The sequence below is a fragment of the Trachypithecus francoisi genome, unplaced genomic scaffold, assembly GCF_009764315.1.
Source record: "Trachypithecus francoisi isolate TF-2019V2 unplaced genomic scaffold, Tfra_2.0 Lachesis_group3, whole genome shotgun sequence".
NCBI lineage: Eukaryota > Metazoa > Chordata > Mammalia > Primates > Cercopithecidae > Trachypithecus > Trachypithecus francoisi.
The window spans coordinates 110375546-110399656 of NW_022681468.1; the positions used below are offsets into that span (position 1 = coordinate 110375546).

General features: G+C 37.9%; 2 protein-coding genes across 3 annotated transcripts in view; both read left to right on the forward strand.

The window, feature by feature from the left end:
* Positions 1 to 24111, forward strand: part of LOC117070328 (A disintegrin and metalloproteinase with thrombospondin motifs 7-like) — a 684711-nt gene that overhangs the window by 215423 nt on the left and 445177 nt on the right.
* The window catches only part of IREB2 (iron responsive element binding protein 2), a 63399-nt gene that overhangs the window by 15983 nt on the left and 23305 nt on the right, over positions 1 to 24111 (forward strand). Inside the window, exons 3-10 of one of the 2 annotated variants that reach the window (XM_033189265.1) lie at positions 8233 to 8398; positions 10598 to 10735; positions 11644 to 11862; positions 15893 to 15962; positions 17112 to 17295; positions 18595 to 18734; positions 21589 to 21760; positions 23714 to 23814. In XM_033189265.1, the coding sequence (XP_033045156.1) occupies positions 8233 to 8398; positions 10598 to 10735; positions 11644 to 11862; positions 15893 to 15962; positions 17112 to 17295; positions 18595 to 18734; positions 21589 to 21760; positions 23714 to 23814 (1190 nt within the window). The remainder of the gene's footprint in view (positions 1 to 8232; positions 8399 to 10597; positions 10736 to 11643; positions 11863 to 15892; positions 15963 to 17111; positions 17296 to 18594; positions 18735 to 21588; positions 21761 to 23713; positions 23815 to 24111) is intronic. The other variant, XM_033189267.1, reaches the window with a different exon arrangement.

A 24111-nucleotide genomic window follows, 5' to 3' on the forward strand; every position in this document is an offset into this window, starting at 1 on the left:
TGCAGTGAGCTGAGATCCGGCCACTGCACTCCAGTCCAGGCGACAGAGCGAGACTCCGCCTCAAAAAAAAAAAATACAGACGTAAGAGACTTATTTTATGATTCCATTCATATGAAATGCACAGGAAAGGCAAAAAGTAGATTGGTGGTTTCTTGGGTTAGAGAGGAGGGGGAGAGGAATTAACAGTAAATAGGCATGAGAGATCTGTTGAGATGATCAGAATGTTCTAAAACTGATCTATGATGTTGATTGTACAAGTTGGTAAACTTAACGTTACAAAAATCACTAAATCATACACTTGGAAAGGATGAATTATAGTTTTAAAAAAGAGAATAGTGCTTAAGCAGGGAGGTGATGTGGAGTGGACCAACTGCGGGAGTGGGGTGAAAAAAGAACAGGATTGGTGTTTTCTTGAGCAAATGGGGTAAAAGAACAAAGAGGATTAATGTAGGGTTTGGGGATGAGAGATTGAACCACGTTGACCCTAACTGCATAAGTAAGGAAAGCGTGGATAGGCTGGTGCCTACGAGTAAGGAGAAAGTCCCCACAGTATTGAAGAACAGGTGTGGTAAGAGTGGGGATCAGAGAGGTTCTGAAGTTTAGGGAACTTGCAAGATGGTATAGTTGGAGCATAAGAGCGTATGTAGAGGTGAGATGGTGAGAGAAGGAAGGAAGAAGGAATAAATGGGCCTTCCTGAACTTTATACTTGTTTGAAAGTGGGGATGTGGAATTAATATTGTTGAAAAAGCAAACCAAGGCTGGACATGGTGTCTCCTGCCTTTAATCCCAGCACTTTGAAAGGCCAAGGCTGGAGGATTGCTTGAGGCCAGAAGTTGGGAGGCCAACCTGGGCAACACAGGGAGATCCATTTCTATTAAAAAGAAAAAAACCGGAGCATGTGTTCATTTTTCACATCTGCTGGTTTACTCTCTTGTTATAACTCTTCTACTGGAATATCTACCTGTAGGTGTACTTTAAGGGTTAAATGGAATAATTTATATAAAGTACCTCTGTATCTGCCCCTTAGTCTTAAATAAACAACTGCAGATGTTATTGTTGGAAAAGTTGAGGAAGAAAAGCATATTTGTTATCTATTGCATAACAAATTAAATGAAAAGCAACAATAAACATTTATGACAGTCACAATTTCTGTAGGTCGGGAATTTGCAGTGGCTTAGTTGAATAGTCGTGGCCCAAGGCCTCACTCACATGGCTGACAGCCTGGCGCTTCCTGATGATGGAGAGGCTTCAGTTCTTTTCCATATGGGCCTCTCCTCAGTGCTGCTCAATAGTCTCATAATAGGCTGCTGACTTTTCACCGAGTGATCTAAGGGAGGAAGGCTGAAGCCAAAATACTTTTATAGCCCAGCTTTGGCAGACACACTCTGTCATCTCTGCCATACTCTATTGAGTCAGACAAGCAGAACTGATTTCAGTACAGATTATATGAGAGCATGACTATCAGAAGGCAAGTATTATTGGTATCATCTTGGAGATTGGCTACCACAGGGAGAAATAAGACATTTTGTTTTTGTTTTCAGAGAGAGTGGTATATTTATTCATTTGCATCTTCCCTGGCAGTAGGTCTCTAGTCTTTACTTTTGCAAATTTAGACAAATTTGAGATCGTTGGTGCTTCTTCATGACAAAATGTTGAGTTAACATTTGTGGGGCCAGGTGTGGTGGCTTATGCCTGTAATCCCAGTACTTTGGGAGGCCAAGGTGGGAGGATTGCTTGAGCCCAGGAGTTTGAGAACTCCCTGGGCAACATGGCGAAACCCCATCTCTACAAAAAAAAAATTACACAGATAAGCTGGGCATAGTGGTGTATGCCTGTAGCTCAGTTACTCTGAAGGCTGAGGTGAGAGGATTGCCTGAGCCCGGGAGGTCAAGGGCACAGTGAGTCATGATCGTGCCACTGCACTCTAGCTTGGGCAACAGAGCAAGGCCTTGTCTCAAAAAAATAAAACACATTTGTGATTAGTGTTTTCTCATAGCACTCTTGATAATTGCTTTTTAATTTTTGAATAAGAATTTTTTAAAACCCTACTTGTTTAATTATAACTAAAACAGTAGCCTTTTGCCGTGTCCCCAATTTCTACTCCCCAGAGAGTACTATTTTCAATTCCCTTGACTGTTTCTTCTGGTAATTTCCTCCATGTTGTTAAATTGCCCTTCTTATACTACTGTTTCTTGATTTTCCAGTCTTAGACTTTAGTAGTTTTGTACTGTGAAAATGGTAATTTGACACTTCTTCTGTGTATTTATGCAACTCATAATTTTTGGTTGGAGTCAATGTTCAGCATTTATGTTATTGTGACTATAAATGTTCTTAGTGCATGTAGTAAATGATGATTGTATCTTATTTCTCATATAACTTTGTATTTTTCCTGGGATTAATGGATTGCCTTTTTTGGTTGCTTAGTATTCTATGTCGTTATGAATAAATCATCTCTGAACTCTCCAAAAGAACTAAATTCCTCCTCTTGGTATAATCGTGTAATCTATGGGTTATTTTTTTTTTCTTCTGTTGGTGACATCTTATCTGGACTTCATCTTCTGGTCCATCTGGGACTGATTGCATTGTAGCTTGCATAGCCGTTGTCGTAGAAGAGTCTGCGCTCTCTTTGTTTTGGAGACTTTCTAAGATTTAGTGGTTTTCTATTTTTTGTTTACTCTGGTTTTATAGAGCATGTCCTCCACTAGCTTCCTAAGAAAGGATGCCTGAGAAATACATTTTTGAGACCTTGCTTGATTGATAGTTTTCCTGTGTAAAAGTTTCTTGGTTGGAAATTATTTTCATTTGGAATTTTGAAGGCATTGTTCCATTGTCTCCTAGCTTTTGACACTCCTCCTAAGAAATCCCAGGCAATCCTGATTTCCTAAACTTTGTTTCTGCTTACTTTTCCCCCATGTAGACATTTATAAATTTCAGCTGTCTCTCCTCTATTCTGCTCAATCCATTACTAGTCATCCATCTAGTAATACTCTGTTTTTCAAAATTTTGTTGACTTTGCCTCTCCCTATCACTTTTTTTTCTAGTGGGTTTATAACTTTTATAAACAAAAAATATTCCTGAGATTGTTTTTCCATAATAATTATCTAAATAAAAGGTTAATCTTGTATATAATTTCTGTGATAATATTTGCCTTCTCATTATCTCCAAATGTTCTATTAAAAAAAATTTTACCCTGTAATTCCCCTTGGCTTGGGGGACTTTTTATGTTTCTGATTGAAGTAAAGATGGAAACTAATACTGGTTAAATGCCAACTATTTATTGTACTTTGAGAGCTTTACATGTACCAACTGGATAGATGAGGTAGGAAAGATATTCTTCACATCTCTGTTAGGTAGCTGACAGTCCCATTTTAGTGAGAAAATGTATTAACTTAGTCACTTTCCAGAGGTCATACCTGTGGTAAATACAGGCTTTGAATCTAGTATTCAAAAAGGATACTGTAGTCCTTTTTCTACTTTACATACAGTTTTATGAGTCTGTGTGTGTGAAAAATTTCAAACATGAAAGTAGGGCGATATACAACACAGAGTAAACCCTAATGTAAACTGGAGTTGGGGTGATTGTGATATGTTGATATAGGTTCGATGGTAAAAAATGTACAGCTCTGGTGGGAAATGTTGATAGTGTGGGAGGCTATGTATGTGTGGGGTAGCGGGTATATGGGAAGTATCTATACCTTCCTCTCAGTTTTGCTGTGAACCTACAACTGCTCTAAAAAAAATTAAGCCTATCATTATGTTGGCCAGGCTAGTCTCAAACTCCTAACTTCAAATGATCCTCCAGCCTCGCCTCCCAAAGGATTACATGCTAGGATTACAAGCAGCAGCCACCACTCCCAGCTGGTCATCACAGTTTCGCAGAGGTGCCTTCACCACTCACCCCATCTAAGGGTGTTATCTTCTGTCCTGAACCCTACTCACTTCCCTCATAGCACCTACTGTTTCTAAGTATTTGTTTGTTTACTTGTTTATGGTCCGAATCTCCCAGTAGGCTCCAGCTTCGTAAGAGCAGATACCACATCTCATTTGTTCACCTAGTGCTGGAACATACTAGAAAAGTGAATAAATATATTCATTTTGTTGTTGTTTTTTGAGACAGGGTCTCACTCCCATTGCCCAGGCTGGAGTGCAGTGGCAGGATCAGCCTTGACTTCCCATGCTCAGGTGATTCTCCTGTCTCAGCCTCCCAAGTTGCTGGAGCCATACCGGCGCGCCAGGACACCTGGCTAGTTTTTTGTATTTTTAGCAGAGATGGGGTTTCCACCATGTTGACCAGGCTAGTCTTGATCTCCTGAACTCAAGCAATCCTCCCTCCTTGGCCTTTCAAAGTGCAGGGATTACAGGTATGCATCACCATACCTGGCCAATAAGTATATTCTTAATCGGGAAAAAAAAGTAGGGTGAGAACAGTCTTATAACCCACCACGTAGTTGTCAGCCATTTATCAGCATTTTGCCAATCTTTTGTTTCATATATTTCACCGTTTTTTAACCTGTATTCTTCCATATACGTAGCTGATAAATAAAAGGACTTTTAAAAAATCACAGTGCCATTGTTATTCCTAACAAAATTAAGTAATCCCTTAATATAATCGGGTTTTTGTTGTTTTTTTTTTTTTTGGAGACGCAGTCTCACTCTGTTGCCCAGGCTGGAGTGCAGTGGCAAGGTGTCCGCTTGTAGAATTCAGTGTAGAATCCGCTTCCCGGGTTCAAGCAACTCTTGAGCCTCAGTCTCCTGAATACCTTGGATTATAGGCGCATGCCATCATGCCTGGCTCATTTTTGTATTTTTAGTAGAGATGGGGTTTCGCCATGTTGGTCAGGCTGGTCTGTAACTCTTGACCTCAAGTGATGCACCTGCCTTGGCCTCCTGAAATGTTGGTATTACAGGTGGTGAGCCACTGAGCCCATCCACTTAATAAAATCTAAAACTGAGTTCATATTCAGATTTTTCTGGTTGTCTCAAAAATACATTTTTACATTTGGTTCGTTGAAACAGTATCCAAATAGGGCCAACACATAGTATTTGGTTGTTATGTCTTTTGTCTCTTTTAATCTGTAATAGTCCTCCTCTCCTCTTTTTTCATGCCATTTTTGTGTTGAAAAACCTAGGTTCTTTATTCTATAGAATGTCCCACATTCTAGATTTGACTGATAGGTTCTTTGGGGTTTCATACTTCCCTACTATCCCCCATGTTTCCGGTTAACTGGGAGTTAGAGCTAGAGGTTTAATTAGATTCAGGTTTATTTACATCCTTGTTTTTGCAAGAACACTTCTTAGTTGGTACATGTAGTTTTTGTTTCATCAGGAGGCAAATAATATCTCTGATCTCTTACTTTTGGTGATGCTAAGTAGGTATGAGTGTTATCAGCTTGCAAGTTCCCCATCCACATAAATCCTAATGATTTTAGCGCCTATTTGTGACCATTATCTAGATCCATTATTTCATTAGGTATTGCACATTGGTGATCTTTCAAATAACATCATTTCTTCCACATTTACTAGCTGTAATTCTTCTATAACAAAGTACTTTTCTCTATTTGGTTACCTGAAGTAAGGAAAGATAATGTTAACTATTGATTTTCCACTTTTGTCAGTTTTCAGAGTAATGAGTTGATACCCTAGCAACTTTCATTGGTGATCAATGAAAGGTTAAGAGTCATTATGAACTAAGGGCTATTTATATATTTGATGTATTTTGGTGAATTATAGTTATTACTCATTTTGATGCTCAAATTGACCCATTAGTATCCCTATTAGTCTTTGATAACTTCTTTGGTTTCGGACACTGGATATCCCAGGCTCATTTTGTACAAATTCTTCTCCAGACTAGAATCAGTCATTTCTCTGAAAAAGTGTTCTGTTGTGTGTGTTTAGGAAATAGTATTTAGAAAAAACAAACAGTTATTAAGGGTTTGTTACTGTTGGGTTGTTGTTACTCTGGGCATTTTCAGTGACAGAGCTAGGAAACACCTATTCTTTAGGAAGAGAAAAATAAATCATAAGTTCATATCCATGTTTATAATTGAAATGTAAGGACTTTTTTTTTTCTTTAACTTGGCTACTGTGACTTTTTTCCCCAGATTTTAAAAATAAGCTTCATTAAAAAAAAAATTAACATGCGCTATTGGAAACTGAAAAACACAAGAAATGAGGAACAAAGTCATCCACAATCATAAGCAGTTTGACATGCCCTTCTAGGTCTTGTGTGTGTATATACATGACATCCAATTTTATGTGATTGAGATCATACAGTATGTATCATGCTTTTTCATATATCATGAACTGTTAGTTGAGAACCCCAAAGCTACCTTCTGCCCTTCAGCTGCCAACCTATTGAATAAGTCCTGATATACACTACCTAGGTGGTTTAACAGTTCTGTGTTCAAGATGCATCTTTTCTATCAATTATACCAAGATATTTACAAATTGGCTAACTCACTAGCTCTGCTTTTTATCATACATTGTCACCTCAGGACATCTATAAAGCTTAGATGTTGCAAAATAAAGATTGAACTTTGTTCACAATACACAGATGTTTTACCAAAAATGCACATAGAGACCTGTGGTTAATATCTAAAACCTGTCCTCTGGATATGGAGACACTGGCAGAGAGCCTCACCCTTCACCCCTTTTCCCTCTTCTATCATTTCAGTGACTACGTACAGTACTATATCTAGCTCTAAGAGGTAGGTTAACAAATACCACTCCCAGAAGACAGGTCTTCCTAAAAAAAAGGATGTTTAAAAACGGATTATTTTACTGCCTCTACTTTTAACATACTTTGAGCATTAGGAGTTTTGTATACTTCAAACACAACAGTATTAACTAAATTACATATATAGAACAATGGTTAGACGATCTGAACTAATGTAACTCAACAGGCACAGAAGTCTTCTCTCTGTATACTTCCTCCTCCTCGCCCCCCTCCACCCCACCCAGTGAACAGTTAGCATATTCTCCAAGACTTCGGGTTTAACTATTTCATTCCCAAAATGCAAATGCTCCTGTGAAATAACAAAAAAAAAACTTCATGTTACTTTAGCTCTCATTAGCTACTCTGATTTTAAACTTGTATGTTCTTGAAACCACAGTAACAAAAAGTACTTTTTTGCTTGCTGCTTGTTACACAAATCACAGTCTGTGAATAGCAGCACTAATGACTGAATAACTTTTCTTTCTTGTGATTCTTTTTGTACTTAGTACCAAGAAGGTACTCCCAATAAGGAAGTAAGTGGAAATGCTGTGTGAGATATATGCTTAGTTTTTTCGTTTATCCTTTCATTGTGTCTTTTTATTAAAATACACATGCTGATGTATTTTTAAGATTATATTTATCATAATACACATTTGATGATCTTATGTTTAATTATTTTAAAATAATATATTATGGGTATATTTTTAAACTCTCTTTCTTACAGGAAAGTTAGCATACTATAAACACTGTTCTGTCCTGCTTTTTCTCTTAATGATACATTCTGGAGCTCACTCTTTATCAGCATGTAACTTCACTCCTTTAAATAGCTGCATGGTAATCCATTGTGTGAATTACAGTGATTTATTCAACTAACCCCATATTAATTCAGTCTTCTCTTTAAATCCTAAGGAAACACTTTTGTGTGGCACAATCTGGTGTGAGAATTTAATATGATTGAAAATTTAAAGATATTGAAATCACTTTCTCAGTTGTGTCCTTAAAGTAATTAAGAGTGAATCAAAGTTTTTGTGAAATGAATTTTACTCACTCAGGCATTCCAGTTTACTTTTAAACTTTAATCATTTTTGATGGAAATAATTTAAATTTATTAAAGACTTTATACAATTTAATCATTTTCTTTTTGCCATACTAGGGGATGTCTACATTATTCAATTCAATTCTGATATTCTCTGCTTTTTAGTTTTTCTGTGAATTCCTTGAATGTCAAGTATTTGTCATGGTTGCAGTATGATATTCCTAAATTAATGTAACTCTTGTATGAAGGTTTTTATCTCTGTTTTTTTCAGGGCTTTGAGGTTATGTACAGGAAAGTCAGTTACAAAACACCTGATGTTAACATGAACGATGTTATACTCTAGTTTGTTAGATTAAAAATGAACTGTTTAAATTGAGAAACCTGCATTTTTGTCTTTATCTAACTTTTTGCTATGGCATTTTTAAAATAATATATAGGTATGACTGTTTGCTTATTAATCGTAATATTTTATTGAATCAGATGTTCTGCCTTATTCAATACGGGTCTTATTGGAAGCTGCTGTACGAAATTGTGATGGCTTTTTAATGAAGAAGGAAGATGTTATGAACATTTTAGACTGGAAAACCAAACAAAGCAATGTTGAAGTGCCCTTTTTCCCTGCCCGTGTTCTTCTTCAAGATTTTACGTAAGTAGTGGGTTTTTCATAAATGAACTCTTAGAATGTGTTTCCTTTTTAAAATTGAGACTCTTGGCTGGGTGTGGTTGTTCACACCTGTAATCCCAGCACTTTGGGAGGCCAAGGCAGGAAGATCACTTGAACCCAGGAGTTTGCAATCAGTGTGGGTAACATAGTGAGACCCTGTCTGTACAAAAAAAAAATTTAAAAATTAGCTGAATATAGTGGTGCATGCCTGTAGTCCCAGCTACTCTGGAAGCTAAGGTGAGAGGATTAGTTGAACCCAGGAGGTTGAGGCTGCAGTGAGCTGTGATCCCACCACTGCACTCCAGCCTGGGTGACAGTGCAAGACCCTGTCTCTAAAAATAGAAAAAAAATAAAAATTCAGACTCCCTGATGGATGGCTCTGTTTTTTTGTTTTGTTTTGTTTTGTTTTGTTTTGTTTAATTTTAAGGTTAGTTTATAAACTTAAAAATTTTGCCATTTCTAAACTGAAGCAATTCATTAAAAATTAGGCACCTGTTTTGTATACCATTTATTCAAAAACTCCTTTTGCTTAACTGCCTTCTTATGATCTCTATGTAACCAATAGGTTTCTCAAACTTAACATATTGAAAACTTGATTTTATTTTGAGGTAGAGCCTCACTCTGTCACCTAGGCCAGAGTGCAATAATGCAATCATAGTTCACTGCAGCCTCAACCTCCTGGGCTCAAGCGATCCTCCTGCCTCTGCCTCCCAAAGCTCTGGGATTACAGGCATGAGCCACCATACCCAGCCATCAAAACTTGATTTTTTGATTGTCTATCTCAACTCACATATTTCTTTCTAAGTCTTTTCTGTTATAGTAAATGGCACCATACACTCCCATTTGTTTAGGCTTCAAATCTAGGAGTTAGCCTTGATTTTTCTCTTTCTTTAATACCCTCTAACCAGTCTATCAGCAAGCTCTTGTAAGTGCTACTTTTGAAATATATCTTGTGTCCAGTTATTTCTTTCCACCTCTATCACTGTCGTTGTGGTTCTAGTCCCATTCTCTCTTAACCTGGACTATAACTGCAGTAGTCTCTTAACTGGTATCCTTGCTGTCACACTTGCAATCAATAGTCTGTTCTTTACACAGTAGATGGAGTGACTTGGTTACAAATGTTAATCAAATCATATTATCCCTCCATATACCAGCTGGCTTCCATCACACTTAAAACAAAATCCAGAGCCTTTACCATACTCTGAAAGATTTTGCCTGATCTGGGTGTCCAGGGATTATTTATTGGAAGAGTTAACCTTGAGCTGAGTTTTGAAAGAGGCATAGGGGTTAGCTAGAACATCCTCTTCACCCACCCACTCAAATCTGGTTTGTGTGCCACAGCTCTTTGTAACCTATGTATGCTGCCATTACAGTACTTGCAATACATAGCCGCATAAGAAATAAATGGTATTTCTTACACCATTTATTCAGAAACTACTTTTGCTTAACTACCTGCTTATGATTTCCACATAGCCAATAGCTTTACAAACTTAACATATTGAAAACTTGATCTTATTTTGAGATACAGTCAACACTCTGTCACCTAGGCTGGAGTGCAGTGATGTGATCATAGTTCACTGCAGCATCGACCTCCTGGACTCAGGCTGTTATTTTATGCAGCTATTATAGTACTTAACGATACTATTCTGTAATCATTATCTTCCCTAAAGTTTTTTTGAGAGCCAGAACTATGTCTGACTTGGCCTTGTACCATTGGTATCTAACACACTGAAGGCATTTGATAATACTTGTTATATAGTTGGCTGGATAGATGGGGGATGAATGTAAAATGGCAAAAGCTACTGTGGATAGCTTTGGGGTAACATGAAGGCACTAGGCAGAAGGGGGTGGAACTAGGAAAAGGGGAAGGTGCATCAAAAAAAATAGATGGCGAAAGAGAGTTTCACAGGCAGTTTCCTTGAAGTTCACTTATGCCTCCAAAAATTATCTCTTACTATTTTTGGCACATTTGCCCAAGTAATTCAGTTCTTAGATAATGTTTAATGTTAATTCCCATTAAACCAGGATATCCTAAATTTAGATAATTACATTATGAAAAATGAATGTAAACTAGACAGGGATACTTTTAAAATGTGAAAATGAAAAAGTTTATATTTATCATTTATTAAGCATGTATAAAAAACAATTTGGACTATAATTTGACCATTCTTTACTTTTTAGTGGAATACCGGCAATGGTGGATTTTGCTGCTATGAGGGAGGCAGTGAAAACTCTTGGAGGTGATCCTAAGAAAGTCCATCCTGCTTGTCCAACAGATCTTACAGTTGACCATTCTTTACAAATTGACTTCAGTAAATGGTGCGTCAATACAGATATTTATAGACAGCCATGCAAGTTAACTGACTGGAAATGTGTCGTGTAGAGGAAAAGGAATAGAGATAATTTATGGCAGAGAAAAGTATGCTAAATTTAGTATTGGCTAGTATATAAAAGCTAAAACTGGTGAAAAGTTCGGAATGGTGGGGTTTTTTGGAATTAGTCTGAGTGTAAAGTTATTTTCATATTTGTGTATTTCTGCTGACATTTTTGGTAGAAATGTATACGCCTAGGACCTGCTTTTTGGAGTGAACCTCTGAATTCAGTCTTTGTTTCCTTTTTGTTTTTTAACCTACTTGTATTTCAGAAAGAATCGAAAGATGTGAGCCATAAATGTTTTTAATTGTTTGGTGATTAAAAACATTGAACTCACTAAAGCTCTATTTTCCTTCCACTGAAATAAGTATCTTGTATTTATAAGGCCCCTTTGACTAAGACCAAACTAGAGAAGATGTATTTCTGTTGCCATAAATTAACTTTTTTAAAACATTCCCTGGAGTAGTGGAATAAGACTGTAATTTATTATAGCCCATGAGAGAGATTTTGCCCTCGAGATAAACTGTAGCTCTAAATTTCTTTTAAGTTGTTGGGGGAAAAAATCTGTTTCAGTACTTGCTAAAAGTTATGTGAATTAGTAGAGTATATGAAAGTGATTTTACTGGACTCTTAGAATTATGTTTTCATTTCTGTAAATTTAAATGACCTGTTTCATATATATACACATATATATATAATCTGAGATTTGCCTTTGAAACCTGAGTTAAATGATACATTAGTCTTCAAACATCATTCAGTTACTTCCAGATAGCGTTGCTAGTGTGCATTTTTTTTAAGAGCTAATTTTTGTCTCTTTTAAATGGCTTTATTTTGTTTTCTTTTTGGAATGACAGTGCAATACAGAATGCACCAAACCCTGGAGGTGGTGACCTGCAGAAAGCAGGAAAGCTTTCTCCACTTAAAGTGCAGCCTAAGAAGCTTCCCTGCAGAGGCCAGACTACCTGCCGAGGATCTTGTGATTCTGGAGAACTAGGCCGAAACTCAGGAACATTTTCTTCACAGATTGAGAATACACCCATCCTGTGTCCTTTTCATTTGCAACCAGTGCCTGAGTATGAGATTGTTTTTCTTAGTGTTTATTAATACCAGGTTATTTTCCAGTTAAGAAAATCAAATTTATTCTCATTCCCACCCAATTACTATGTTGTGTTGTAACTAATATGTTACCTTCACACTTAAGTACTGGATTGAATTTTTATATGTATTTCCTGTTATACTAAAAGAAGTAAATTTAGTGAAAATGGTGATCTCTAAGTACCATTCTCTTTACCATTACTAAGAAAACAAACCTTTCTTAAGATTTGTCTATAAAAATAATTTATCTTTTTGACGATTGTAAGCAGAAAATGAGGTCTCATTTTAAACTAAAAATTTTTACTTTAGTACATTTGTACCATTCTTATACTCATTATAATGTCATTCATATTTCTTATGTTAATTCCCTGTATATATTTTTAGCATTTTTTTCCTACTAGGGGGTTTCTTATCTTTTCCTATTGCATTAAGTGCTCTATGTTGGCTGGGCATGGTGGCTCACAACTGTAATCCTGGCACTTTGGGAAGCCAGAGCAGGCAGATCACTTGAGCTCAGGAGTTTGAGACCATCCTGGGCTGCATGGTGAAACCCTGTCTCTACAAAAAATTACCTGGGTGTGGTGTCACGCCCCTGTGGTCCCAGCTACTCAGGAGGCTGAGGCAGGAGAATCTCTTGAACCCAGGAGGCGGAGATTGCAGTGAGCCAGGATCACGCCACTGCACTATAGCCTGGGCGTGACAGAGTTGAGACTCTGTCTCAAAAAAAAAAAAAAAAAAGCCCTATGTTAACAATAAAATTATTTTTTTTTATGTTTCAAATCTAGTAAGTTCTTTTAAATAAGTGATTTCCTATATGGTAACATGGAAAGTAGTAAATATGCCTAGAAAATAATTCTATTCCTAGGATTTGGCTGCATTTCCTAATAGGTAATTTTTTGAAATAAGAAAAAGAGTTCTATGGCCAAGTGAGGTGGCACATGCCTGGAATTCCAGCACTTTGGGAGGCTGAGGCAGGCGGATCACCTGAGGTCAGGAGTTCGAGACCAGCCTGGCAAACATGGCGAATCCCCATCTCTACTAAAAATACAAAATTAGCCAGGCATGGTGGCGGGTACCTGTAATCCCAGATACTCTGGTGGCTGAGGCACAAGAATCGCTTATACCAGGAGGCAGAGATCACGCCACTGGGTGACAGAGCAAGACTCTGTCTCGGGGGGAAAAAAAAAGGAGTCCTACGACTTTTTAAAATATATACTATAAAGTTTCCAAACTTTTAAAATTTATTTATTTATTTTTAGAGACAGGGTCTCACTATGTTGCCTGTGCTGGTCTCAAACTCTTAGGCTCAAGCGATCTTCCTGCCTTGACCTTCCAAAGTGGGTTTTTTTGTTTTGTTTTGAAACAGAGTCTTATTCTATTGCCTGGGCTGAAGTGCGGTGGCATGAGCATGGTTCACCACAGTCTCGACCTCCTGGACTCAGGTGATCCTCCCACCTCAGCTTCCCAAGTAGCTGGAACTTCAGGCATGCACCACCATGCCTCGCTAATTTTTTCTGTAGACAAGGGGTGTTACTGTGTTGCCTGGACTGGTCTCGAACTCCTGGTCTCAAGTGATCCTTCTACCTTGGCTGTCCAAAGTGCTGGGATTATAAGCATGAGCCACTGTGCCCAGCCATATTTTTATTTTTAAGAGAGTTATGTGAATTGTTTTTGTCTTAAATAATTCATGTAAAATATAACAGTTTATCCCACTGTTAGTAAACTGTCTTTTTTTTTTTTTTTTGAGATGGGGGGGGTCTCTGTCACCCAGGCTGGGGTGCAGTGTCACCATCTATAGTCCACTGCAGCCTCCAACTCCTGGGCTTAAGTGATCCTCCTGCCTAAGCCTCCAGCGTAGCTGGGACTACAGGCACACACTACCAGGCCTGACTAGTTTTATCTACCTTCTTTGGGGGTAGAAATGGGGTCTCACTATGCTGCCCAGACTGGTCTTGAACTGGGCTCATGCAGTCATCCCACCTTGGCCTCCGAAAGTGCTGGGACTGCAGGCATGTAGCACTCCACCTGGCCTTGTTTTTTTAATTTAGTAAAAAATACACTTTAGGTTTTAAAAAGTTTAACACATTTAAGATTTAGAGTAGCTAAGAGTAATGTCCATTCATTTATCCTAAGTACCAAATAATACGTTAATTCCTTTGTTCCTGACCGGATCTTCCAAATTCTGCCTAGTTCTAAAATTTTAGGCTTAATATTTTTATAAAGCCACAGGTTATAGTGACCTCGTATGCTCTTCCTTTCTAAGGATTCAGTATAATCTGTGAGTCTTTTGCCATCAAATTTTGACAGTTTTATGTAATCACTTTCTTGTTCCTGTTGCCTAGTTGTCCTGGTTGTTAGGAACATGTTGACTTTTGAGATTAACACCTCTTATACAGAAATTAATTTCCTGAAAAGGCAGATTTATTGATTCAAAATCATTGATTTCTTCAGTTTTTGTTTCTTTTATAACTGGCACATCGTAAGTGCTTAGTGCTATATTTTTGTTTCTAAAAGTCCAATCTTCTGTAACATTTCCCCATAATTTTGACTCTGAATTACAAAGTATTAAGATAGATTTTATTTTAGTTCCTGACTATGTGATAATAGTGACTCATTGGTATCCTTTAATATGTCAGTGAAGTATTAATTACAGACTTAAGAAGTTGAGTAGAAAGATGAGAGCATAACCTTTGGCACTTCAAATTACCCCCTATTTGAAGTCAGGTTATGAGCCAATAAATGTTTATATGGCACTTTGTAGCCATAAGTGCTGTTGAAAGGTAAAATAATTGGAGTGGCTCAGAAAGCTGTGTTCCCTGAGGCCCTGGAAAAATCTCACTAAGATATGCTTGGCTTCAAAAGATGACTCAACTATGAATTATTAAAGTAATCTTCGTTTAAAAAAAAAAAAAAGTTTTGCGGGTGTGGTGGCTTACGCCTGTAATCCCAGCACTTTGGGAGGCTGAGGGGGGTAGATTGATCACCTGAGGTGAGGAGTTTGAGACCAGCCTGACCAACATGGAGAGACCCCATCTCTACTAAAAATACAAAATTAGCTGGGTGTGGTGGCACATACCTGTAATCCCAGCTACTCAGGGGGCCAAGGTAGGAGAATCGCTTGAACCCAGTGGGGCAGAGGTTGCGGTGAGCCGAGATTACGCCATTGCACTCCAGCCTGGGCAACAAGAGTGAAACTCCGTCTCAAAAAAAAAAAGTTAACAGTTAAACAACTAATTATCTGGACTAATTATCTGGTCCCTGGAGGACATGTATAATCTAAGTTATATTGATATTCTAGTGAACACCCAGTCACCAGCTGGCAGGTGAAAGAACCAGCTTAAAGCTGTTTGCAATAATTTTTTTAAATATCTATTAGATAAAAATAATTTTCTAAAAATGGTACTATGTTACTGCATAGAGGTCAATTATTTTTGTCTCTTAGTTTAAATAATTCATATAAACTATATTTATAATCCATGTAAAGTGAACTGCTACTTATACATAAAGTAGAGCCTTCTTTTGGTATGAGATGAATGAAATATTTTTGCAAAAAGCTGTTTTTAAACTATAAAATGATGTTGAGGTGTTGTTCATCAATGCTGCATAGCAATAATCAGCACCCATCTCCTAGTTTAACAGGCACAAGAGCCAGGTTGGAGGAAAGTACATGCTTGTCGTTGAAGCTACTACCTTCCTCTTTTCTTGAAGTGGATAACCCAACAGTGTATTTTTATTATCACTTAAGTACAGTTTTGGACGTTGGTGTAATGTGGCTTTCTTACACTCCGTAAAGTACAACTCATTTTTGTAGTTTTCTAGTGTGTTATTTTAAAGCAGAACTTTGTTGAAAAAGAAAATAATTCTGAGAAACCAAATAAATAGTTCTTCCAAAGATTTTAATAATATATTTGTATATATATATGCGCCTAAGAATGATGACTTAGAAAGAAACAAGGCAAGTATTTTTTTGTAATACATATATTTAATGCCAGCTCTTCTTCCTTTTAGACCTGAAACAGTGTTAAAAAATCAAGAAGTAGAATTCGGCAGAAATCGAGAGAGGCTTCAGTTTTTTAAGGTATAAATGATTCAGGGAAATTTTTGTAATGTAATATATAAACTAATGATAGGTACAATTTTTATATCTTCTAGTTGTTTTTTTGTTTTTTGTTTTTTTTTTTGCTGGGGGGTTGGGCGGGGAGGCAGAATCTCGCTGTTACCCAGGCTGGAGTCCAGTGGCGTGATCTCAGCTTACTGCAGCCTCCACCTCCCAGGTTCAAGCAATTCTCCTGCCTCAGCCTCCCAAGTAGCTGGGATTAGAGGCGCACACCACCACGCCTGGCTTATTTTTGTATTTTTAGTAGAGACTGGTTTTCACCATGTTGGCCAGGCTGGTCTTGAATCCCTGGCCTCAGGTAATCCGCCTGCCTCGGCCTCCCAAAGTGCTGGGACTACAGACATGAGCCACTGTGCCTGGCCTATTTATTATTTTATTATTTTATTTATTTATTTATTTTTATTTTTGAGGAAGAGTCATGCTCTTGCCCAGACAGGAGTGCAGTGGTGTGATCTTGGCTCACTGCAACATCCGCCTCCTGAGTTCAAGCGATTCTCGTGCCTCAGCCTCCTGAGTAGCTGGGATTACAGGTGTGCACCACTGCCTGGCTAATTTTTGTGTTTTTAGTAGAGACGGGGTTTTGCCATGTTGGCCAAGCTGGTCTTGAGCTCTTGGCCTCAAGCAATCTGCCCGCCTCAGCCTCCCAAAGTGCTGCGATTACAGACATGAGCCACTCTGCCCAGCCACTTTAGTAGTTTCTAAAGGCATTATAGTAATGGAACGCTTTTGTGCCTCAAATGAAATCTTATTGGAAACCCTATTGTGTAAAGAAAGATGAAAACAGTGGCTCTAGTTTAGGAGAGAGAACTTGGAGGGAGCCTTGTACGCTGAGCCAGCCTTTCTTCCCATTCCTGAGAATCTTTGGAACACAGTTGAATACTGTCATTTGTCTGGACTTTTTTAACATTTTTATTTGACCTGAAGGGTGTCTTAATAAAAAATGTATTTAGGTTCAGTATCTGTATCTTTGTTTTTAACTATGTGATATGAACTTTTTATTTACCGTATTGAACATTAGTTAAAATATTTTTAGTGTTAATGTTACACCTTGATTGTGAACACAGATTCAAATACTAACATTTGTATTTCTTAAATTTAAACAAAATATAGTGGAGTTCAAGAGTTTTTAAGAATGTAGCAGTAATCCCTCCTGGAACTGGAATGGCTCATCAAGTAAACTTAGAATATTTGTCAAGAGTGGTTTTTGAAGAAAAGGACCTCCTCTTCCCAGACAGTGTAGTCGGCACAGATTCACATATAACGATGGTGAATGGTTTAGGGATTCTGGGGTGGGGTAAGTAAATGACTAAATATATTTCATTTCTTTTGGGGTTAAGAATGTCAAGAACATTGTAAAAGAACATAAATTATTGAGTTTTTATAGCCTCTTTGAGGCTCTGTGATTTTCGTCTGTAATAGTAGCAGCAACAACAAAATATTAATCAAGAGTTTGTGATCAGTGTTGTAAAAGAGGATTTATCAAAAGAAATTTACACAGTGCCTAGCACAGCACTACCATTTGTGAAGTAATTGAATGATGATGATATGTCTACAAAGGTTGCTTCTTTGTCTAAGGTACTTTGTGGCTTCTCTTGGTCTTCTTTATTAGTCCAGATTTCTTGCCATTTTATACAAGGCCCTTCACAACCTCTGGTGTCCCTTTAGCCACTCACCAACACCCATCTTAGAGACTAGTCATTTCTTTACTTATATGGGCTGTCTCTTTTCTTTTTTTTGGAGACAGAATCTTGCTCTGTCACCCAGGTTGGAGTGCAGTGGCACAATCTTGGCTCACTGCAACCTCCACCTTCTGGGGTCAAGTGATTCTCATGCTTCAGCCTTCCAAGTAGCTGGGACTACAGGCACATGCCACCACACCCAGCTAATTTTTGTATTTTTAGTAGAGATGAAGTTTTACCATGTTGGCCTGGCTGATCTCGAACTCCTAGCCTTAAGTGATCCACCTACCTCGGCCTCCCAAAGTGCTAGAATTACAGGCATGAGCCACTGAGCCCAGCTAACTGTGCTCTTTTATACTCCATGACTTTGCATAGGCTATTTCTTCTGGCAGAATGCATTCTGCCGACCATGACTTTGTGAAATGTGGCTACTATTAACTCATCCAAGACTGGCCACAGTTATCTTCTGAAAACCTTAACTCCCTTGCCGAGTTCAGTGTACCTCACTTTGTAAACTTACTCTTTCACAGCGTGTTATAATTGTTGAATTTTTTGTCCTTTTTCATTAGACTGAACTTGTTGAGGTTGGCAGAGACTGGATTTTGTTTTTATCTGTATCTTGAATACACTACAGTGCCTAGCATAATGAATACTTAAACTAATATTTTAACTTGAATATACTTAAAACTAATATTTTGTCTTGAATATAAAGGTAAAATAATAGTTTTTTGACCATGCGTGTGGAGTCATTTCTTTTGGGAAGCCTTGGGTTCAGTGTCCACATTAATAGCAATATAGCAACTCTGTAAAGTACTGTGTAAGACAAGCTCATGAAACACCTAGAGATTCAGATGTTACAGAGATAAATTATCTTTAAATATACGGTGCTAATATACCTGTTTTTATTACATTAGGGGTTGGAGGCATTGAAACAGAAGCAGTTATGCTTGGTCTGCCAGTTTCTCTTACTTTACCAGAGGTGGTTGGATGTGAGTTAACTGGGTCATCAAACCCTTTTGTTACATCCATAGATGTTGTTCTTGGTATTACAAAGGTAAGTTAAAGTTGTGGTAGCTCTACGACTTAGTGAACATTATTTTTATAAAAATGGAAGAGCCCTATGAGAGCAGGGATTTGGTTCATTACTGCATCCTCCTCAGGTCTCTGACATTAGCCGTGTCATCATAGTTATAGTAATAACAACAAATGTAGCATTTACTTTGTACTAATAAATACAAAGAAATTTGTTGTGTTCACTTATGTTAGCTCATTTATTCCTTGTAACAAGTCTGTGAGATGGGTGCTATTACTATTCTCATTGTAACTCTGAGAAAACTAAGGTACAGTGTCAGGTTTAGTGACTTACCAAAGGATCGAAGGGCTGAGTAGTAAGGGGTAGAACAAAGATTCCAGACAGTCAGATTCTTGAGTCCATTCTCTTAACCATTATGCCTTATTAGTGCCTTGTTGCCTTAATGAACACTTGCTGATTACATGATTTTTTTTTCTTTTTCCTACGTGAATTTAAAAAAAATGTTTAGCAAAAGTTGATTGTATCTTCTTTAAATTATTTGCCCATTAGAAACTGTTGCTCTACTAAGTAATGCTTTCAAAAACATGGACTGTAGAAATGTGATATATCATTTTTCTGTTGCCGTTTTAACATTTCTCTGGATTATGTAAAAACCTTTTCTCTGAATTTTTAAAATACTGGCTGCAGAACTTCAATACGTACACTGAGCTTCTTAAGCGTATTAATACACAGGCTCACGGATTTCCTAGTGAATAATAATTTGTAACTCTTCTTCCTAAATGTCTGGCTTTTACTAACTTTATTTTAATGCTTAAGTCCTATTTTGTTAAATGAATGTACCTGGAAAATGTTCCACATGTAATTCCAATTTGGATCCCAATCTCAGCATTTTTGGTTAGATGATTGGTACAGAGGCTTTCAGGAGTATCAGTCTCAGCATTTTTGCTTAGATTATTGATATGAAAGCTTTCCGGATGCTCCAGCTTAAGGAAATGATAATGCCTCCCTCCCAGCATTTGGTCTTGATCCTTCTTCCCTAATTAAAAAAGAATTTGGCATCTTAGAGAAATTATTGATTCAATGTATGGTACCAAAAGATCAAGAAGTCAATTGGGAATTGCAGGATTATTTCTAAAGGAAAAGGAATATCCCATTATGTTTTTACAGAAATCAATTCTTTACTTTAGACATCCTGAAAATTAATGCTGCTTTTTAGCTTCTCTGGCTATTTTTTCCTGACAATATTACTATGTATTTTTTGACATTTTAATTTATTGTTAAAAAATTAAACTATTAAGTGTGTTTACATTTGTTAAATATATTATTACTTCTTTTTTGAGACCCTGTTCCATTTATGATCCTTACAGGAGTAATCCTGTGTTGTTTTTTTGATGAGAGCAGCATTTGGTTTGTAATATCTAATCTATATTTCTCTCATCCTAAAAAATACAACCATACATGAGGAAACATCTTTACACGTAGGGTTTGAGTTTCTGTATCTATAAAAAAGGGTTTGGATTAAGTGATCCCTGGCACTTACAAAATGTTAGGGCTTAATATTATTCATAGATTGAGGATAGTTTCATTCTTAGTCACCTCCTTAGTCACTCCTCCTATACCAATCTGAGACCATTTTACAATTTAGAAAAGACGAATAACTGGTTGGGTTACTTGATAGTATAATAACCAAGAAAAATAATTTTAGAAGGAATTAAGTTTGAAACCACATGTTAACAAATTCTACCAAAGTGGGATTTGCCTGTGATTAAAGATGCTGTAAACATTTGGGCCAGTAATTACAATTTGAAAAATTTTTATAGTCAGTAGGTAATTTATTTAAATATACAGTTTCATCAGTCTATTAGTATTTCATTAAGTCTAAGATGCCATCAGTGGTTAACAAACACCACTGTTTTATGCACTGCTAAGAAAGAATAAGGGGCTGTGCACAGTGGTTCACACCTGTAATCCCAGCAGTTTGGGACGCAAAGGCAAGAGCATCACTTGCGGCCAGGAGTTCAAGACCAGCCTGGTCAACACTGTAAGACCCTGTCTCTACAAAAAAAAAAAAATTTTTTTTAATTAGCTGGGTGGCCGGGGGCGGTGGCTCAAGCCTGTAATCCCAGCACTTTGGGAGGCCGAGACGGGCGGATCATGAGGTCAGGAGATCGAGACCATCCTGGCCAACACAGTGAAACCCCGTCTCTACTAAAAAATACAAAAAAACTAGCCAGGTGAGGTGGTGGGTGCCTGTGGTCCCAGCTACTCGGGAGGCTGAGGCAGGAGAATGGCGTGAACCCGGGAGGCGGAGCTTGCAGTGAGCCGAGATCTGGCCATGCACTCCAGTCTGGGCGACAGAGTGAGACTCCGTCTCAAAAAAAAAAAAAAAAAAAATTAGCTGGGTGTGGTGGCACATGCCTGTAGTTCCCAGCTACTTGGGAGGCTAAGGTGGAAGGGTTGCTAGAGCCGGGGTGTTGGAAGCTGCAGTGAGCTGTGATCACACCACTGCACTCCAGCCTGGGCAACAGAGTGAGACCCTGTTTCTAAAAGAAAGAAAAAGAGCTGCCAGCTAAACAGACACACTATTGAGTTGATGTGCCCTGATTTCAAAGACATGAAAATGCTAATTATAGCCACCTTGAGCTTTCAGGCCCCTTTCTACCCTGATTAACAGTGACATTGGACCGGTCTTCTCTTTACTCCTTATCTTAAAATACCCCCAAAACCAGAATGAGTTGATTCTTAACGACAACAAGAATCTCATTCCTTCACCATCACTAGTATTGATTAAAAATTATATTTTATAGTTTTCAAACAATCCTTGCTAATCTTGTCTTTGCAATTTTGTATGTGTTTCTTTGTATCCCTTTTATAGCACCTCAGGCAAGTAGGAGTGGCTGGAAAGTTTGTTGAGTTTTTTGGAAGTGGAGTTTCACAATTATCTATAGTTGATCGAACTACAATAGCAAACATGTGTCCGGAATATGGTGCTATCCTCAGCTTTTTCCCTGTTGACAATGTGACATTAAAACATTTAGAACATACAGGTAAGAAGATAAAAGATCATTAGAATAAGCATGTTACATTTCCAATGTGTTTGATAATGTTTTATAAATGACTACCTTATACATGTTATTTACTATTCACAAAATTACATTATGTTGAAACAACAACTTCCAAGCAAACATCAGATGTCTTTAAAGAGTGTTGTGTCCTCAAACCCTAGTTCCCTGTGACCCATTGAAAACAATTTAAAGGAATTATTCAAACCATTGGTCCTGACTTGACTGTTTCCCCATAATAATAGATACCTCCGCCTCTACTTAGGGGTCAGAGGTTGCAGTTTAATGGAAGTCAGCCTTAAACATATTTACAGCAGTCCCCTTCTACAACCAAGAGTAGAGGAGCTATCAGACAAAGGGGTTTGGGAACTAGTTTTCTATCTAAAGAAGAAGAAGCACAAAATTTTGCAAAAAACAACATAGGACCACAGGTTCCAAATCGTTTTGTAATCTGATTAACTAGGAATTTTGGACACTCTTCTATTGACTGTTTAGATTAAAGTAGAAAGTACCTATAAAACAAGATAATGTTGATATTTCATAAGGCTGCTCTTTAAAAAGTAAGATCTCTTTTTTTAATCTCTTTAATGAGGTAATCATTGCTGAGTTACTCATTTCTAAGCATAGATACATATTTGGAGGATATATTGTAATATTCTTCAGTGTGTGGGCAGATTATTATGTTAGTTAATCAGACAGCAAAATTAATGAATGGTTATATAGAATCCTGGAGGGAATGATCCCCCCAAATGCAAAACTTCTGCATTTGAGTTGGTAGAACATTCAAAGTAGAAATGGTTAGAAGTGCCTCATTCCTTGCTTATTAATCTTGAGTTAAGATTTTAGTGATCCTGTGTAACAAATTATCCTAAAATTTAGTGGGTTGCACAAGCAGTAATTATTAGCTCATGGTTTCAGTGGGTCAGTAATTGAGACAGGGCACAGTGGGGACAGTTCATCTCTGTTTTATGTTTTGAGCCTCAACTGCAAGATTTGCAAGGCAGGGCCTGGAATCCTGAAGGCTTGTTCTGCTTGCATGTCTGACAGCAAATTGTGAGCTGTCAGCAGCTGAGGACTTAGGTAAGGCTGTCAGGCAAAACACCCTCATGCGGTTTCTCTGTGTAGTCTGGGCTTTCTCACGTGGTAGATTCTCAAGGATTAGGAGAAAGAGAAATGTAAATGAATATGTAAATAGTATTTGTTTCTTGCTCATCACTGGAATTCAGTACTCTTACCCCCAAAGATTTCAAAATTCCTTACTGAGGCCAGGCTCAGTGGCTTACACCTATGATTCTGGCACTTTGGGAGGCTGAGGCAGGAGGATCACATGTGTCCAGGAGTTTGAGACTAGCTTGGGCTAGTCTCAAACTAGCAAGACCCTGATTTCTACAAGAAAATAAAAAATAAAAAATTAGCCAGGTGTGGCAGTACAGACTTGTAGTCCTAGCTACTTGGGAGACTAAGGCAGGAGAATCACTTGAACCCAGGAGTTCAAAGCTGCAATGGGCTATGATGGCACTACTGTACTCCAGCCTGGATGACACAGTGAGACCCTGTTTCTAAAAATAATAAATTTATTGGCGGGATGTTATGGTTTATACCCATAATTCCAGCCCTTTGGGAGACCAAGGCAGGAGGATCTCTTGAGGCTGGGAGTTCGAGACCACCCTATTCAAAAAAAAAAAACAAGACCCCCCCCCCCCCCCCCCCCCGCATCTGTACAAACATTTGTAAAAAAATAATTAACCAGGTACGGTGGTGTGCTACTTGGGAGGCTGACATGGGAGGATTGCTTGAGCTAGGGAGGTCAAGGTTGCAGTGAGTTGTGATTGCAGGACTGTGCTCCAGCCTGGGCAACAAAGTGAAATCCTGTCTGAAAAAAATAATAAGTAAAGAAATTTCTCACTGCATTTTGTTGTTTGTTCATCTTGGTTTTAGGTTTTAGCAAAGCCAAACTCGAATCAATGGAAACATACCTTAAAGCTGTGAAATTGTTTCGAAATGACCAGAATTCTTCAGGAAAACCTGAATACTCCCAGGTATATGCAGAATAACCCACCTAGTAGTAAAGAGTATAAATAGTGGTGTAATCCCAGTGCTTTGAAAGTCTGGGGTGGGTTGATTATTTGAATTCAAGAGTTTGAGACCAGCCTGGGCAATATGGTAAAACCCTTTCACTGCAAAAAAATACAAACATTAGCTGGGCATGGCTTGTGTCTGTAGTCCCAGGTACCTGGGAGGCTGAGGTGGGCGGATCACTTGAGCCTGTGGGGCAGCAGTTTCAGTAAGCTGAGATCGTGCCACTGCACTGCAGCCTAGGTGACAGAGTGAGACTT